The sequence below is a fragment of the Onthophagus taurus genome, chromosome 2 (genome assembly GCF_036711975.1).
Source record: "Onthophagus taurus isolate NC chromosome 2, IU_Otau_3.0, whole genome shotgun sequence".
NCBI classification, from domain to species: Eukaryota; Metazoa; Arthropoda; class Insecta; order Coleoptera; family Scarabaeidae; genus Onthophagus; species Onthophagus taurus.
In genome coordinates this window covers 10488864-10507204 of record NC_091967.1, presented here as the reverse complement: position 1 = coordinate 10507204, position 18341 = coordinate 10488864, and the positions used below count along the sequence as shown (strand labels likewise).

The 18341-nt window shown below is 29.6% G+C and overlaps 1 protein-coding gene across 4 annotated transcripts; it reads left to right on the top strand.

The window, feature by feature from the left end:
• Positions 1 to 393: 393 nt before the first annotated feature.
• LOC111426824 (glycerol-3-phosphate acyltransferase mino) lies at positions 394 to 17734 on the top strand. 4 transcript variants are annotated; one of them, XM_023061608.2, is made up of 11 exons: positions 394 to 545; positions 10380 to 10548; positions 14405 to 14515; positions 14905 to 15236; positions 15414 to 15647; positions 15703 to 16126; positions 16188 to 16347; positions 16406 to 16590; positions 16648 to 16983; positions 17037 to 17322; positions 17382 to 17734. In XM_023061608.2, the coding sequence occupies exons 2-11, from the start codon at positions 10390 to 10392 to the stop codon at positions 17567 to 17569; spliced, it is 2415 nt and encodes an 804-aa protein (XP_022917376.1). In that variant the 5' UTR covers positions 394 to 545; positions 10380 to 10389; the 3' UTR covers positions 17570 to 17734. The 4 variants fall into 4 exon arrangements, with proteins under 4 accessions (XP_022917376.1, XP_022917377.1, XP_022917374.1 ...); XM_023061609.2 differs by lacking the exon at positions 394 to 545 and adding an exon at positions 1331 to 1425; XM_023061606.2 differs by lacking the exon at positions 394 to 545 and adding an exon at positions 3827 to 4201.
• The last annotated feature ends 607 nt before the right edge of the window (positions 17735 to 18341 follow it).

Below are 18341 nucleotides of genomic sequence, written 5' to 3'. Positions count from 1 at the left end.
ACCAATTTGAAAAAGAAAAAATGATTTCCTCAAATAAAAGATGTCGCTGATATCTTCTTAAATTATTCTTATTTTGTATTATATTACGTAATTATATGTTTTATATAGATACTTTTTTAATAAAGTTAAATTAAATTAAATCGTATTTAATTTATAAAGAAATGATATAAAAATTAAAAATAAAATCATTATTGAAAACACCATCTCCACATCAAAAGCTACACCACCTGTCAAAACAATAACCTCAAAACAAACATTTTATTTTATTTTTCCCATTTAAAACGGCAATTATTGCGATTCGATTTATTAAGTTGAGCTTTAAATAGAGACTTTCGCTCGATTGATTCATAAAGACTCTGTAGGGTATCGTTGAATATTAAAAAATCCGGCACCGAAGCAGTTTTGTCATCGCGTGATTGCACACGTTGCCAGGTGTAGGAGTTTTTCGCTCTCATTTATTTGAAAATCTGTGAAAAGAAATGTATTGATCGTTTTGAATTTTGTTGAAATAATTGTTCCAAGAATTAGCAACAATTTAAGAGCCGGTAAGTGATTATGATTCGTTTTAATCTTCTTTGACATTGAATATGCTAACATAACCTCAATTTTCTTTGGGTTGGGTATTTTAAAAAATTACTTATGTAATTGGTTTGAAGTCATTAAGCGCGACTTATTTTAATTGTTTAATTGATTATATTTTATTAGTGGTTAAGATAAGTATTTTATGAAAATATAAAATAGTTTTGGTGAGTCATGATTTTGATCATTGTAATTTCAATTGCGTGTTGCTTATAAAATTTGGGATATTTTTAACTATGTTTTACGAAATATGTATTTGTTAAGATATTTATTTATCAAGGTTGTTTTGGTGCACTGACATCCTGACTATAGTTTTGAACATCACTTGAGTGCATAATTACTGCATGTACGCCTTCTGTTTTCGCCCCATTCCTTTCTACCCAACATAATATGCAATTACTTCTCTCTTTATCCACCAGATCACGCCATACTTCGTCATTAGTTTAAAAACAGGACCGTATTTCAACATAATTTTTGTGTTTGCCACCTAAAAACACTTATTAACACTAATATTTTCTTTGATGATAAATTTAAAAAAAATAAGTAAAAAATGAAGATATTGATAAGATAAAAATGGATAATATTATTAGACAAACAATAAATATAGGAAAAGTTATTTATTTTCGGTGTAAATCCTTTTCGTCAGCAAAATGATTTCTTTTCTGACGCAGTTTATTTTTACCACAAAACGCACTACGCTTTTTTAATTGCGAATAACGTACGTATATAAAACCACGTTGAAAATGATTTTGCTGTTTTTATGTTTTGAACACTTGAGATGAATAGGTGATTGTTATTATGTTTTTATTGGAAATTTTTATATAGGTAAGGAAAATAATAAAACCGGTAAGTATTTTTGTTGTTATTATTTTGGTTATAATAAAGATATATATAGGCGTTTCACTTAAAACGTGCAGGCCCAAGTATCTCTGTAATGGGTTGAGATGTCTTAGTTTTGTATCAAGTTGTTAGAGTACATAAATGCCTTCAGTTCTTAAAATTACATTTTAGGATACCAAATACATTTTTCACCATAATAATAATTGGAACTACCAAAGAAACCTTATAATACCTCAAAGAAGTTTTTCAAATCAACGTTAATAAGGAAAGTTGCACAGTTTTCGTTATTCTACTGCAGCGCCACCTTTATTTTTGTACAATGAATAATAACAATACGTAAGAACTGAAGTCATTTACGAACTCTAGCATAAACTTCTTACAAAACTACAATATCTCAACTCATTCCAGAGATACGTGACATGGAAGTTTAAAGTGAAACACCTGTATATGCAATATTTATATTATATTTTATACAGGTGTCTCCGAAATGCGTGTACAATGGAAGAATAATAGGCTCAAAATAGGTTGATTTAAGTTATCTATATCCAAAATTGCTTCATTTCGTTGCTACAGGATGTCAAAGTTAGCAAAATAAATTCTTTAATTTTTTATAATTCCGTAAGTCAGTTTAAATGATTTTTCCTAGGTTCAATTAACATCTTTTTATTGTTTCCGATACAATTTTAGAAATACAGAAATGATGGCAAAGTCATGTGTTCAGCAGATATTACTCCATATTTCTTTTATTATAACTTTTTTGTCTCTTGTAAGATTTTGATTACGTAAGTGGTTATGCCAGAAAAAAGTATTTTTAAATATTTGCAAGCCTTCTTTACGTCATTGCAATTACAAAATCTCGTCGTAATAGGCACCGATTTAAGAAGTAACTTTGGATATAGATAATTTAACTTAAATCGACCTATTTTGAGCCAAGGAATCTATAGTCTTCCGTTGTACACACATTTTCGAGGCAACCTGTATATAATATTTGTTTTTTTCCAATATATTAATTGTAAAAAAATCGTTAAATTTCAATCACAAGGAGGTAATTCACTGTCACTATGAACAACACTTGTAAATATTTTTTTGCATTGTATATTTTGATTAAACTCAATCGAAAGTTCATAAAGGACAATTATTTATGATTACTTGCTATTGGTTCAACTATTAAAATTCTATTATTTACGAGACTATTATTAGTAACAATTATCTTTTTATTAACGATGGCAATCGTGCAACAACGGATTGTGTCGTTTAAAAAAAAAATGATTAGCAATTGTATCTCTCTCTCTGTGTTTGTAAACAGAATTAGATATCAAAACGTGTTATTCCTTTAATGTTGCATATTGGTTTATTTTTGGAAGACAAAGGCTGAAATCTTCAGTTAATTTTATTTATAATTGAATTTTTTTGTTTTATTTCACATTTAGTTCACTGATTTCTCACACAGAGAAAATAACTAATATCGATTTTTCAAATCTAACCTGCTTGCAGATTTGTTCCAGCAGTGTGAATTGTAATCATTGTAATAGAGCTTTCGATCTGTTGCGGGTGGTTCTGCTAATCGCTGGTTCTGAGAGGTTCTGATTTTTCGAATATGTCGCTCTGGAGCTGAAATTTAAATAAAAATTCTTCTTGACTTGTGGTCTGCGGGGCTGTCTTGATTTGGAACGGAACATCATCAAATCCTGGTTTTCAATAATTTTTCCGTCGACATCTTTTTTATCATTTTTCAACGTAGTTCTTGATATCACTAAATATCATCCTTGATACCTATCAATGTTATTAGTACTTTGTCTATTTTATGCAACACTACGTCTACGTGTTCAGGTGGAAATCCTTATAAAAAATATTCATAATTTCTTTGATCTACAATGTAAGAAGTACTGTAAGTTGTAGACTAACGATTCTTGAATACATTATTTTATGGCCACCATTATAACTTACTGATGGAAGACACTTTTAGTTTTGCTCAATGTGCAAGAACCAAAACCGTTAACAATGGTTATTATTTTGTTCACCACAATTATCACTAAAAGTAATAGGCATGGATATGAAGATATGTTGATACATTTCAACAAACAGTTTGCAATTTTCTGCCATTTTTGCTCATTTTTATTGCTTTTCTTATCTTTACTATTATATATAAACGATTTTTTATTACACACTAGCGCTATCTATGAAAATATATTAAAATTAAACTTCTTCGTAAATAATTGAAAATATAAATATCTGTTTGAAAATAGTTACGGATCTGTTCCTAACAGTACATCAACTCCAATTGTGTTCTCCACGACCTGGGTGGAAATGTGAGTGGGACAAAGATCGGTGCTAGGTCGAAAAGAGAAAGGACGTTGCCGCGGCGGTGTCGAGCGGTTTTGGCGTGGCCGAGGTTTTCTGTCGATCCGTTCGCGACCGAAGCATACCTCCAGCAGTCGCGTGCTCTTTTCTGTGCTAGCAACTTCCGTTCCGACTATGAAAAAGTGCGCGTTCGGAATCTCGGAAACTTAAACCACAAAAAATACAAACACTTTTCCCGATTTTAATCGGTTGGTTTATTAAAAATGAACCATTGCTTGCATCCGAGGGCTGAAAGCATCATTCAAACGTCCGGGCGCGAAGACGTTTGTGTTGGGGATCCTTCTCGTGTACGTGGCCATATATTCGCCGGTTTCCCCTATTTATTCTTTCAGCCGAATATGGAAACCGCCATTGAATTACTTTTTTTCATGGGGCTTATTTATTGGTTATTTCCGAACTTTTTTACTGAAGGCATATCAAGGTTTGTTTTTTAGTTATTTAATTTATTTTGTATTTTGTGAGAATTTTAACAAGGAAAGGGATGAAACATTCCTTTGTGTCTAATTTTGTGTTTTTAAAAATAAGCTGTTTTATATAAGTCTATGAATAGTTTTAAATGTAAACTAAAACCTGATTCTTGGGGATGTATTTTTAAAACCACCCTTCTTTTAACTCCATTTATTTATACGTTAGAATGTTAACAGAAAAGTTGTGATATGGCACATTTAAAAATAGTAAAGTAGTCACTTATGTGAATTTCAACAAAACAATTTTTTTTTTAATTTTTAAGTAATTAACAAAAAACTTGTTCCATAACATATTATTTTTTTATTCCCTCATAATTTACTACTTGTCCGAATAAAAAGAACATTTTTTTAGCTAAGAGAACGTTGTTCTACATTTAATTCATTTATAATATGAAAGTTTTTGGCTTAAATCCAAATTGTTACCACCATTAAACGTAACCAGCTTTATCTTTAAGTTTCCACTTAACAATTGTTGTGCTTATTGAATAACTACATAGAACATTTCTCGGCGTTGTCTAAATGGATCTCTTCCATTATCGCAATGGATTGTAGAACGTAAAAAATTGAAACGCAAACGGTTCGGTGCATGTGTACTTGATGTAAAATAAATAATTTACCTGCCATATGTACAGCCAAAACGGTAATCATATAAAAGGAATTTAAGCAATGTGTTGTATGACGTGACATTTTTATCTGCTTCCTTGATATCAACGAAATGCGCTAAATTTTTTGTTGAATCATTAATAAATTGACTAATTAATAAATATTATTAAATTTATTATTAATAAAATTTAATACAGGTATTTTTTTTAATAATTAGTGAATTGAACCAAAATTTATTTAAGAATCTACCTTCACTAGGTTTAAAAATGGTACAGAGAGGTCATTGTACTAGAAAGGCTATTGAACATTAAAGATTCAATGTCAGTGTCATGAAAAATTATTATAAGCACGAATTACAATTTTCCGGTCGGATCCTATAAGGTTTCCGTATCTCTACATAGTCCAATATTTCAAATAAAATGTTAGTGTTGATTGTAAATATTTACATTATCGATAATATTAATTTGTGAAATTGAAATATTTAGTCATATTTTTGTTCCAATATAGCGAAGAATTACGAACACGGGATACTAATAAATGGGTTGTGTATATTGGATCCTTGACTATAAACTATTAGCTATTTTTAGTTACCCTGAAACATTTAGGTTGGCGTATTAACTTTCTTATTTAAGTTGATTAACAGTAAAAGAGTATAAATAATATTTATCCTAATTTAATTATAGTTTCGATTTATTTATCATTACAAATGATAAATAAAGTACACTGATAGTACAGAGATTTCTTTATATACAACGTTGTCATGTTTATTTCTTTTTATTTATCATTGTAGAAGTCGTTCGATCTTCGTAGCTGTGCTTATAATGCATGATCTGTTATTGCCTATATTTGTTTATAAATATATTTTTAAGGAGTTATTTTCGAGTTAGTTATAATTGTGTATATATTAATAGTGTAGGTTGTCAAAACTATGAACTTTTAGGCCATTTTATTTTCTGATATGTCAACCCAATTCTTTAGCTTTTTTTAAACTACTATGATACACACTTCGAACAGGACATGTTTTAGATAACATTCCTTGCATGTTACATTTTCTACATTTTTGAATAAATTAATAAAATTTTCGACCAGCAACGACAAGATTTTACAGTTAATAATATTATTCACTCATTTTATGAGGTGTCAACCACTTCTTTTGTTTGTAATAGTAGTCATAATTCACTTCTGTTTTGTAGTTCCGTTCGTTGTTATTAGTATCTTTATCCCATTCTATCTTTAATTTCGTTTCTTTACCTCCACTTTTCGTCTTCAATTAATGATAAGAACCTCCTATTTCTTCATACCTGGATTTTGTCCGAAGTCTATTACAAAATTGCCGACTATTCAAAATCCAAATCTAAGGTACCAAACATAATTTAATGAAACGATTTTTTTCATTCTTATCTCGTTCATTGCCAAATTGAAATGAGTTTCTTTTCTTGCGCTTTACTTGTGCAAGGTGTAATCCTCTTGATCTTTGCTTTAAGTTCTAGCTGTGATAGCGCTTTCCAATTTCTAGCTTTAGCTTATGCCAATAAGAAACTAATTTCGTTAAACTCAATTTCCAAATACAGTGTTAATTAATTATTGTACCCGACGTCATCATTGCAAGATGCAACCAATATCACAGTACTGGTATTGCAATACGAATACTGTGATATTGGTTGCATACTTATAATGATGACGTCGGGTACGATAATTAATTAACACGCTGTAGATAGAGCCTCAAAGATTAAAAAGTATCCATTATATGATTTCTTAGCTCTGTTTGTTATATAAGTCATCGTAAAACCACGAATTTAGTAAATGATTTTGCAATAATATGATCTTCTTGCGACTGAATGTGGCCGAGGTAAACTTGACAACGCTTGTTTATTACAATGTGCAGAGTTGGTTTTCACACATTCTTTCTTTAATATACTTCGCACATTGATAAAAATATATTAATCATTTTATTACATTACCATGCCAAACAGAAATATGGGGAATATCTCTATAGTAGCTAAAAGGGATTTCATATATTTCGGTCCTTGTAATTAATTTTTAACTAAACCTTTTATTTTAGTTAGAAGTTTTTTATAAGTTCTTTCTTTTTGTTCTCACTTATTTCTTATCACAATCTATAAATTCCTTAGACTAACGATAGCTTTTGTACTTATTTTGACCTCTTTAATAAACACGGAGATTTGTTTATTAGAAAACGCAAAATGAGACATTCTTACATATTGGCTAAATGATAAGATCTCTTAGGTTAGTCGCTACCGTACTGTGTTGTTGTTAGACCGAGTGTCTTTAAGTTGAATTAAGAGTTATAAAACAAATATTATAGTGCCAATACAAAAACTTTTTGGTATTGCCAACCGCATGATGGTGTTGATTACGATTATCTGTCGGATTTTTTTTGAACCTCTTTAAATCCTTAATATTGTGACTATTGAGGCTATTAACACGTAGAGTATCATGCAAGATTAATGTGGAGAATAAAGTCTAGGCTTACAAAGAATAAAATAAATTTTATTAGGCGACACCTCAAGGAGAAATTCTTACATCTATTAATACTAGTTTTCTATTTTGTTTTTGATTTGGCGTTCTTGATATAATTATTCCTAACTTATCTCATATTTTCAATTTTTCTTAGTTGTTTCATATAACATATCTTACAAACTAAATAAGTGCTCATGTCATTACCATACCTAATTGTAAGTGTCCATTCTTTTCAATTTAGCGATTTTCTAAGGTTCATAACTGCATTGTGATTAGTGATTATATTTGTTTGCTGTTTGTCTTAAATAAATTGTCTTCTTCTTAAGTTTTGTTTATCTGATTGCTTTCTGTTTCATCCTATGATGTTGGATAGTAATTGCAGTTTCATCAAATTTTAGAGTTAATTTCGGTGTTTGCTTTTCTTGCAATAATTTATTTTATTTTTTCTGTATATTATAGTTGATAGTTAATGCAATGGATCGATTTTTTACATTCAATTGTATGTTGTCGTCACTGTTAATTTGTTGTTATTTGTTTTTATGCAAAATCCTTTTTGTGCTATACTTATTAGAAATCAATACTCTATAATTACTTTTATTGACCCGTTCCTGCCAAACTGATCATCCGAATACAACCGTTGTTAATATAGCGGAGTTGATACCCAAACGTAATAGAACGAGTATTAATAGACTTCCACTTATTTAATTTTTAATTCTCAGTCACCATCGAGTGGTTCCCGATGGGTTTGTTAATTGCTCATCAGATCCTACTCCTACGTTTGTGTTAATTAAAAACAGTTTTCGGTAAAAATTTCTGTATTTATTCAACATTTATTTTAACCAACGGAAGTGAGCCGTATACGTTAAGCATAAATACGTTTAAATTGTAAATATTTACTATACATGCGAATATTTTCCCATTAAAAAAGTTTTAATTACTAAAAATTGATTATAAACAATACTTATTAAGATATGTGATGCACAATTTTGGAATGTACGATAAAATTGTTATTATTTGAATTCATTCGATAGTTTTAAGTTACAATCTTGAACTTTTCCGGTTAATTATTATTCAACTATTCCTTGAAAATGATTTGCCTATTAATCTCCAATAATCGCGTATGTAAACAAGATACAATTTCACGGAAACGTAATTTCATTGTTAATAATCAATTGTAAGAATTCTATAAATTCTTTTTATATCACACTTCATTCATTGAATTCTTACATCTATAATAATAACTTTACGTTGTGGTTTTTTTTGAATTAATTTTTTTCTTGTACTACTACGGTTACGTTGTATCTTTCTAAATAAAGCTTTTGACTTGGCAATGATTTCATAGGAACTATTCCTTTGACGTCTATGACATTTTAAGGAATTTGTTGGTTGAAATATCTCTTTAAATGATATTCAGTTCTTATATTATAACTTGTAATGCAGCTCGTGCGGTATTGCAACGTTTTCCTTAGTGAAATAAAAGCGATACACTTTCACTATTTAGTCGAGTAAGCAGTTGTCAATTTGAATAAAATTTTACTTGCAATCTTAAAAACATTATCTGATCAGAATAAAATCTCGAAATAATTAATCACGTATTAAGGTCATGTATTTAACTAAATTCAAATAGTAAAGATTAAAGTTGGTATTGATAATAACGTAAAAATTTCGAAGCAATCACGTGTTCACCAAGTTGATCCCTGACCCGTTCCGATGGACGTGATTATTATTCATCTAGACGGTCGTCCTTTATAAATTCGTTGTTGTTTTAAACACGCACACATACTTTGGTTACTAGTTTTTTTTTATTATTGTGTTTCGTTTTGCGTCGAAATTTCTGTCCTCTAAAGGTCATATTGGGTAATAACTGGTGATATACGACAAGCTATATAAATTCCAATAAAAATAGGCGATTGAATTGTTCATTTGTGCAAGATTTTTTAAACACCGTGTGAAAAGCACAGTTATTATTTAAGTTTTTACGTTATGATAAACTTATTTTTATTAAAAAAGAGAAATTTTTAAACGCAAAGTATTTGAAACTAAAATATCTTTAAACGTTACGATGACCGTGACATGTATTTTTAAGTGACTACTCAAGTAATTATATAGTTAGGTTTTAAAAGTGATGTAATTAAGAAATTATTATTAACCAATTCATTATTAATAAATTAAAACATATTTAACTTTTTAACCAAACTATGAGAACGATTTTGAATGCGTTCTTCTGAAGTGAATTATTCTGATCATCCTGTGAGAAATAACCGTGGAAATAGTTCAAGTTCTTGAACACACATTATAGAAAAATGTTTTAAGATTAAATTTTTTTTTTAAATATATTTGATATCGATTTATTATCGGAAATTTTTCGATTGGTTTTAATCGTCCAAAAAAGACTGATAACGTGGTAAAGATATAAATAGATTATTATTTTAGTTTTGCTGTAACCACCACAATATATCGACCGTATTAGATATGACTTTATTATCGAAAAATTACAAGATCGTGTACCCTTTGACTTATCGAGAGAGCGCAAATAATAATTAACATCTAGGAAAATTTCTTCTTGAGTCTTGCGCATTATGCACAAACGATATCAACGAAACGTTATTACGATATCATTACACACATTGGTCGAAACGTTCACTATCTGTAAAGTGTTAAGAACCGAGTGCGAACCGAACTCGAACAAATAAGTTCTACAATTTCATTTCCTTTTGTTATTTATCACTTATCTCAATGAAGTTTATCGGATATTTAATATTCGGCTTATTCGGTTCAAAACATTTCAAACTTAATAACTAATGTAAATGTGATCGCGAAAGTGTACGGTTCTTTTGTGTTCTCTAAAACTCGTTTTCTTTTTGTGTGAATAAAACTTTCAAAAATGTCGATTTTGTTTACTATTTATGGATCTTTTCAACTCACAGTGGCTTTGTACTTAACTTATTTTGTTATTGCTTTAAAAACGTAGGTTTAATTTAATTTATCTTTGTATAATTTTGGTTATATGAATTTGAAGTTATCTTCAATAATTTTCTTTTGTTTCAGAATTAACAAAATGGTTGATATTGTAACTAATCGTATGTTTGATGTCTTCAACAAGTTTTCTCCCCGAGAAAGTCACCAAAATGATTCCTTGGCAACGATGAGCAACTTGAAACGGTTTTCTTCCGAACAAAAAAATAGAAGAAAGCTTACTAAAGAAGCTGAACAAAAGGTTTGTGAACAATTTTGAATTTTGAGAGATTTTGTAATCAACTTCAAATTATGATTTATTGCTTTATTTTTAGAATTAGATTTGCACGTTTTGGTGTTGTTTTTATATTATCTTTTACATATTTTTATTTACATCTTTTTTATTGCACATCTTATAAATAATATAAAACTACATCAATAGTTTAAATGTGAAGAAAGAGATTTTTTTGACCTATATTTTTTAAAATTATTTTATCAATGTCTTTTGAAGTTCATTCCAAATAGATATGTGTCACAAAATTATCTCTGAAGATGTTGGGATACAAAAGGTTACTCCTGACTTCGGGTTATCTAATAAAATATAATAATTTTTTTATCACACCGTATCCACATGCCTTTATCTAAACTTTCAAAATTGATTTTTATCAATTTTAATATAAACTTTCCTCTGTTCCTTCTTTAATATATTTGTTACATCAGCAATGACTTTGCTATTTTGATTACAGTATTTTGGAGATATAAACATAAGTAGTTGCAAATGTAATGTGCCGCATAAAAATACAATTAGATTGATAATTATCTTATTCCTTAGATATATTATAAAAGAAAAAAAAATTTCAGTTGAAATGTTTATATCGTTTATTCTGAAAGAATTTTTTTTAGAATTTCCTTTTTAGAATCATATTACTTTGTTACACCAATTCCTTTATTCTTTGTCTTTATTGCACAAAATAGATTTGTTTTTAATTCTGTCATCGTTGATAAGTGTCTCTGAGTTACTTTTGAATCATTATGATTCATAAAAATCACCTTTGTATTTTTACATTCTATTATTAGTCAAAGTTTTTAAATATCTTTTTGAACTATTTTTACCTCGTTTTGTTCTTGTCAAATATTCTGCCATAAAAAAAATACCCGAATTATATTTTTTTCTATTCCTTTGAAACATTTTTAAAAAACATTGGATTTGTTTTGATTCCCTTCCAATCAATGCGAAAGCTGAAATTGAGTTGATACGAAACCCTGAAACTTTTAAAAAGGAAAAGTTCAGATGGATGTTGGAAGTAAAATGTAAAAACCGATCAAAGTAATTTCGAAATACTAAAACCAAAGAGATGGTAATCTAGATATTCACCTAACGAGATATGCCAGAAGTCGAATAGATTCCAGAGATGAATATACGAACCTAGTCGATTAACTCCATTTCCAATTGATCTAATAATATCTAGAATATCAAAACCTGTAGATAATAGTTCAGTTAACTCAATACACTTCATAATGAAATAATCCAAACAGAAATGGCAGAAATCGAATGGATACCAGAATACAGGAGATAACAGCCTGAAATACCAGAAGCAAAAGGTATTTATTAAAATGCTAGAAATCTGTTTGAAGCAAAACTCAGAAAATAATTTAAAAACTGAAAGGGCATGTCGATAATGAAATGATGTAATCTTATCAGAACTTTCATTTTTGCTTGCTCGAAATGCCAGAAATCAAGTAGATACCAGAACCGAAAAGTAGCCAACCTAACTGACACATTATAACTGTAATTTGAACTAGTCTAATTACAAATGTCACAAATCAAATAAGTGCTAGAACCAGAAGATGACAATCGAGTTGATCATATCTCTTTCAATTTTATTGATGTAATCTAATCAGAAATGCTGAAAGTAGAATGGATGTTACAATCAGAAAGGGGCAACGGGGTTAATATATTACAACTTCCAATCAATTCAATCCAGATTGGAATGCAGAAACAGAAACTGCCAATGCCGCTTTCAATACATTCAATTTAACCTAAACTGCGAGAACTAGTAATTGCAGCTTTATTGCTACTTCTAGTCTAAATCAAAGCAGAAATGTAAGAGTTAACAGAACCAGAAGGTTAATATCTTCAGGTTACTAATTGATTAGAATTGTTGTGTGTTTCCAATTGATTAGAAACATCTTAACGCACAGTAATAATTTTTCTATTCGCTGATACTTCGAAACGCTGTCAAAAAATAGTGAAAGGATGTTTTTAATTTTGTTGTTATTCATAAGTTTTTGCCGTGGTACAATTTCGTGGCTCGTGACGATGAGGATGCCCGGGGATCGGCGGTGGTTGTATGGTTTTGTATCGCTTGTCATGGTTGTTTGGGCGGAGAAGAGTGTTAAATTTATGTTGCATTGCGTCGATCCTGGTCGGGATACAAGATTACGGAGAGTATCGACTGAAAATGTGAGAGTGTATTATTTGTGTGTGTATAATTGATGCAATATAAAGTGTTGATAAAGTGGTCCAATCAAACTAGAAATGACAAAAATGTGAGAGGTCTATCACATTTTATCAGATTACACTACTTCGTGCAGATTACTAATAGATTAGAATTATTGTTTCCAATCGATTAGAAACATTTTAATCCGCAATAACATTTACCTATCTGTGAAGCATAATAAATTACACCACACAGGTGCAAAAACATTTTATGTATCTAATGCAGTTCTAAGGTCATCGCTTATTCAAAGAAATATCAAGATTACATACAAACATATGTTACCTACGGATGTGAAGCGTGGACGCTCACAAAGAAATTAGAAGAAATGTTAGCAGTATTTGAACAGAGGGTATTAAGGAGAATTGTTGGTCTTGAAGACTTCAGTGGGTTGGACAAGGTTCCTAAAAGAGTAATGACAGGTCAACTGGCCATAACCGGCTAAGATGAAGATTTCGAACGCGATGGCAAGATAACATAAAAAGGAATTCTATGAAGTTGCTTGAAGTAAAGAATTGGAGGGCAGCTTTGAGGCATAGGAGTCCTTGGAAGCATAAATAGAATAAGTTTTGTTTAAGTCATTCGAGATATTTCATGGCGTTTAGAACCACTTTGATTAATACCACATAGCTTTTTATATTTCTTGGTACTCTTCGATGATTAAAAAATACTTCAATACAGTCACAATATGTTTTTTTTTAATTTATTGATTTCCTGTTGTTAACATGAAAACAATATATTAAAAATAGTATTATCTCCGTTATTTTTAGAGAGAATCCTACCGTGTTTATATACTTATTTTAAAGAATTTTTCCCCAAGATAAAGTTTTATTTATATTCATACCTCGATTATTTTTAAAGATGAACAAATTGTTTATTTGAAGGACCCTTTGTGAACCTGTTTAGATAGGTTATAGATAGATTAATAGATAATCCTAGATATAACTTCTACATATTTTTTATAATATATAAAATGGCTTAAAACTCCGTTAACAAAACGTTAATCATGTCTTTATATGTGAGTTTTGTGAAAGGTAAATCTTATTCTTCTTGACTTATTTCAATTAAAAGTATTTTACAAACAGTAAAAATCTTCAACAATTATTGCCATCAATTAAATTACTTTAGTTATATTTATCACCCAGAGTATAGGTTAACAACATGTATAACCCAATTTTTCAATCGTGATACCTACTTAATCAGAAGTGGAATTACTTAATTACCTTATCTCATTTACAATGGATTAATTAACGTAATTTATGACGACATTTTTTTGACGCGGTAATTTATTTCGTTCTTATAAAAAATATTTAATCGGTGAGAGTAATCATGTTAACTGGAGCATACTTCGAATAATTTCGACCACAATATGCGGGCGTCATCAGATTACATATTCACTTTTGTATCTGGCGACCTGAAGTAATGTGTAACTATTTATTTCCTGTTGGACAATTGAGATCGTTTACTGTTTACCATCATTTCCTGTGGAGCATTATGAGATCTTGATTTTATGAATTTTTTAAATGTTTTTGTTGGCTAATGTAGTTTTAATGATGCCGTGTTTTGTTATATAAAATTTAACAATTTCCTTTGTGTTTTATGTTGTATTATTGATTTCAGGCTAGGAATAATCATATATTTGAAATCAAGGAAAATGCTCCTCCTGTTGTCGTTCCAAAAAGACGCCCAATGATGGGATTGAGTTGTTATGGGTGTACCCCATCTAGCAGAGTAAGTAAAAAAAATTCATTTACATTTTATTTGATTGTGAAGCCTTATAAAAATTGTGCATTTCTAAGTAACCATTGAGCTTTAAAAATAAAACTAAAGAAATCACTTAAAATTACATTTTTTTTATTACTTTAACAAATTATAACCATCCATTAAGCTTAAGCTCAGTAGAATGATAGAGCGTTGATGTATTTTTAGACGATAACCGAGTCGCAATCCTCGCTCCTTTACAAACAACTAACATTATTTTTACCTCTCAGTCGCCCAAAATGGCGTGGCGCGGTTTTTATGACGCGAACCATAGGGTAAACTTTATTTATCGTTTCATTTTAATAAAGCTCTCGAATCTCTCAGAAAATCGTTTATTACACCTTTCGTTTATGTTACAGGACTCACTCGTTAACCAGTCGGCGGAGAATTTCGCATTGAAAAACATTCTTGATTATAACCCGAAAGCATCAAGATATGGATTTTTACAACGCACTTTTAAGCATCTCGCCCAAAATTATGAACTGAAAAAATTCGATTATCCTCAGTGCGCCGGGTTGGTTTTGGGCAATGAACGTGTTAAGTATGCTGTTGAAAAAACCGCCGTTCAACAGTATAAAGATTCAAACAGTGACGATTCTGATTTTTACGCGCAGCTAGTTACAAACAATGAGAAAAGAGCTAAGAGGATTTTACATGATATGAGATCAACTTTATCAGACTTTTTATTAAGGTAATTAATTTAAATTTTATTAATTTTTTTTATTTTTAATTGGTTTTATTTATTTATGTCTGACTTATTGACTTAGATTAGGTAAGTTAATTATCCATAATTAAAAATAAATTATTTTTTAATTTGTAATTAATTTTTTTTACATTTAATTTAATTTAATTTTTTTGTTAATTTCAGATTTACGTCATGGTTATTATGCAAACTTCTTCCATGTTTTGTGTCATCAATCGTCGTCCATCCTGGCCATATAGAAATGTTACAAAAAGCGGGAAAAACGAATTTGCCTTTAATCTTTTTACCACTACACCGATCCCATTTGGATTACATTTTAATGTCATTTATATTATTAAATAATAACGTTCGTTCACCACTTGTTGCATCAGGAGATAATTTGCGGATACCATTTTTTGGGTAAAAATTAATTTATATTAACATTTACATTTTTTTTATTTAATTTTGTTTGTAGGTCTCTTTTGAGAGGTTTAGGCGCGTTTTACATTAAGCGTCGTATCGATCCTGTAATGGGGCAAAAAGATCACGTTTACAAAGCTGTCTTACACACATACATGAATGAATGTCTCAAGGCCGGTCATAACATTGAGTTCTTCTTGGAAGGCGGCCGCACAAGAACCGGAAAGCCATGCATGCCCAAATATGGAATTCTTAGTGTAATTGTTGAGGCTTTTATCGATGGGATCATTGAAGATGCTCTTCTTGTTCCTGTTAGTGTTAATTATGAAAAACTGGTTGATGGTAATTTTGTTAGAGAACAACTTGGGCAACCTAAAGAAATGGAAACGTTTGGAAATGCTATCAAGGGAATTTGGCATGTTTTAAATAGTAATTATGGTATGATTCGGGTTGATTTTAATCAACCATTTTCTCTCAGGGTAAGTTAAAAAATTAAATTTTTTTTTAATTTAAATTAAAATTGAAAAATTTTCTTTGCAGGAATTAATTAAAACGTTTAACTCAAATGGAAGAACAACCAAAGCTCCTGTTGCCAAAATGTTGAAATCAAATCCTTCTACTACTAGTTTGTATGGTACTGATGTTGTTTCTGATGAACATAAAACTTTAGTGGAAAATATATCGAAGCACGTAATATACGGTACGTTCTTGCATAATAAATTAATATAAAAACATTTCTTAAAATATTTTTTTAATAGATTGTGCTCAATCGATGGCTGTGATGTCAACAAATGCTGTAGCATTCCTATTATTAAATAGATTTAGAAATGGTGTTACTGTAGATCAATTAGTAGATGCTGTAGATGAGTTAAGAGTAGATCTTGCTTTGGTTAGACGAGATCTTGGTTTTAGAGGCGATTCCTTAGATGTAATTAATTATGCTGTAAGTTAATTTTTGTATAAAATAAATATTCAATTTGTAAAATAAATTTATTTTTAGATTGAACTACTTGGACCAGGTTTAATAAGAAAAGAAAGACTAAATAACGAAGAAATAATTAAGCCAGTAGCGATGTTACCAAACGTAATCGAACTGATGTATTACTCTAATAGTTTAACAACAGTTTATTCACTCGAATCAGTGGTTGCAACCGCGTTATATTCACTGGACTTATCAAGAGGTTCGGTGTATAGAGATGATTTGGTTGATGCTGCAATTGAGCTGTGTGATATTTTGCAGTACGAATTTTTATTCTGTAAGCCTTGCCAAAGTTTAGAGATTATGATTATGGATTGTATTGATGATTTGGTGATAAGAAAAGAAATATTTATTTATGTAAGCAAATTTTAACAACAACTTAAAATAAAATAAAATTTGATTCCTTTTAGAATAATCAAAACGCGGAAGATGTTCAAAAAAGCAAGCGAATTGCTCAACAATTCGATGACAGTTCTGATGAAGATTACTGTCCAGCTGTTGAATATAAATTAAATGAGAAAGCAACGGATTATTTAATTTATCTTAGAAGTGTTTTAAGATCTTTGGTTGAAGCATACGCCACAACAGCGTTTACTTTAGAGAAGATAATTGGGAGGAGTTTAATTGAAAATGAATTGGTTGGGGATATAATGAGTGAAATGAAGAAACAATTAGCGGATGGTTCACTACTTTATCGTACGTTGATTAATTTAATAACTTTGAAATTGTTCTAAATTTGTATTTTTCTTTTCTAGCTGAAAGTGTTTCTGTAGACCCTATTAAAAATGCATTAAAACTTTTCCAAAAATGGGATATTTTAGAATGCCACTCAGAAAAGAGACTTCGGTTATACTATTTGAAAGACAGTCAAGACAACGCAACTAGCATAAACACGTTATACAATAGGATAAATAAGTTTAAGACGAGCAGTAGTAGCGAATAAAGAGGTTTATAACCAAAGTTTTTGTCCTTTAGATAGAGATTGAAATAATTATAATTATTATGCTATTAGTAAATAGGTGTATAATTTAATATTTTTGTTCTTGAAATAGTACTGAACGATTGAATTGTTAATAAAAGACAGATTCACATGTGTACAATTTTAAAATTCTCGTTTAAAATGAATTTGAAAAAGAAATGTTAAAATAATAACGGTGTTTTGTACATATAAACATATAAAATATTATAACTTCCGTGCTACATAGCAGTAGCACACGGCCTGCAATTGCTCAGAATGTTACATTATTTCAGGACAATTAGTGGTACTGTGATAATGGAAATTAATTTTTTTTACTCAAAATTAGCATAATATAAGGCTATCGATTATGATTGTTTTTATATGTGTAAATACATTAAATTTCTTATGAAACAAATATAATAAATAAATCTGTATAATAATTTCAATTATTTGTACCAATCCCCTCTCCCAGAATTAAAATAAAAGTTTATTAATAAACGAGGGCAGTCTTTAGATATACAACTAAAAATGAATGTTTCTAGTTTTAGGTCTTTTAGGTCCAGTGTGAGTACTAGTTATAGTTGTTATTCAGCGTTAGATTGTTGTATATTTTTTATTGAAACTAAGAAATTTAATATAAAACTAGAATTAACAGAAGAACTAGAAACGTTAAGGTTTAGCTGTCAGTCTCTTAACACAGCTAAACCCGAATGTTTCTAGTTCTAGGTATGTTTCTATAAACACAAAATAATCAACA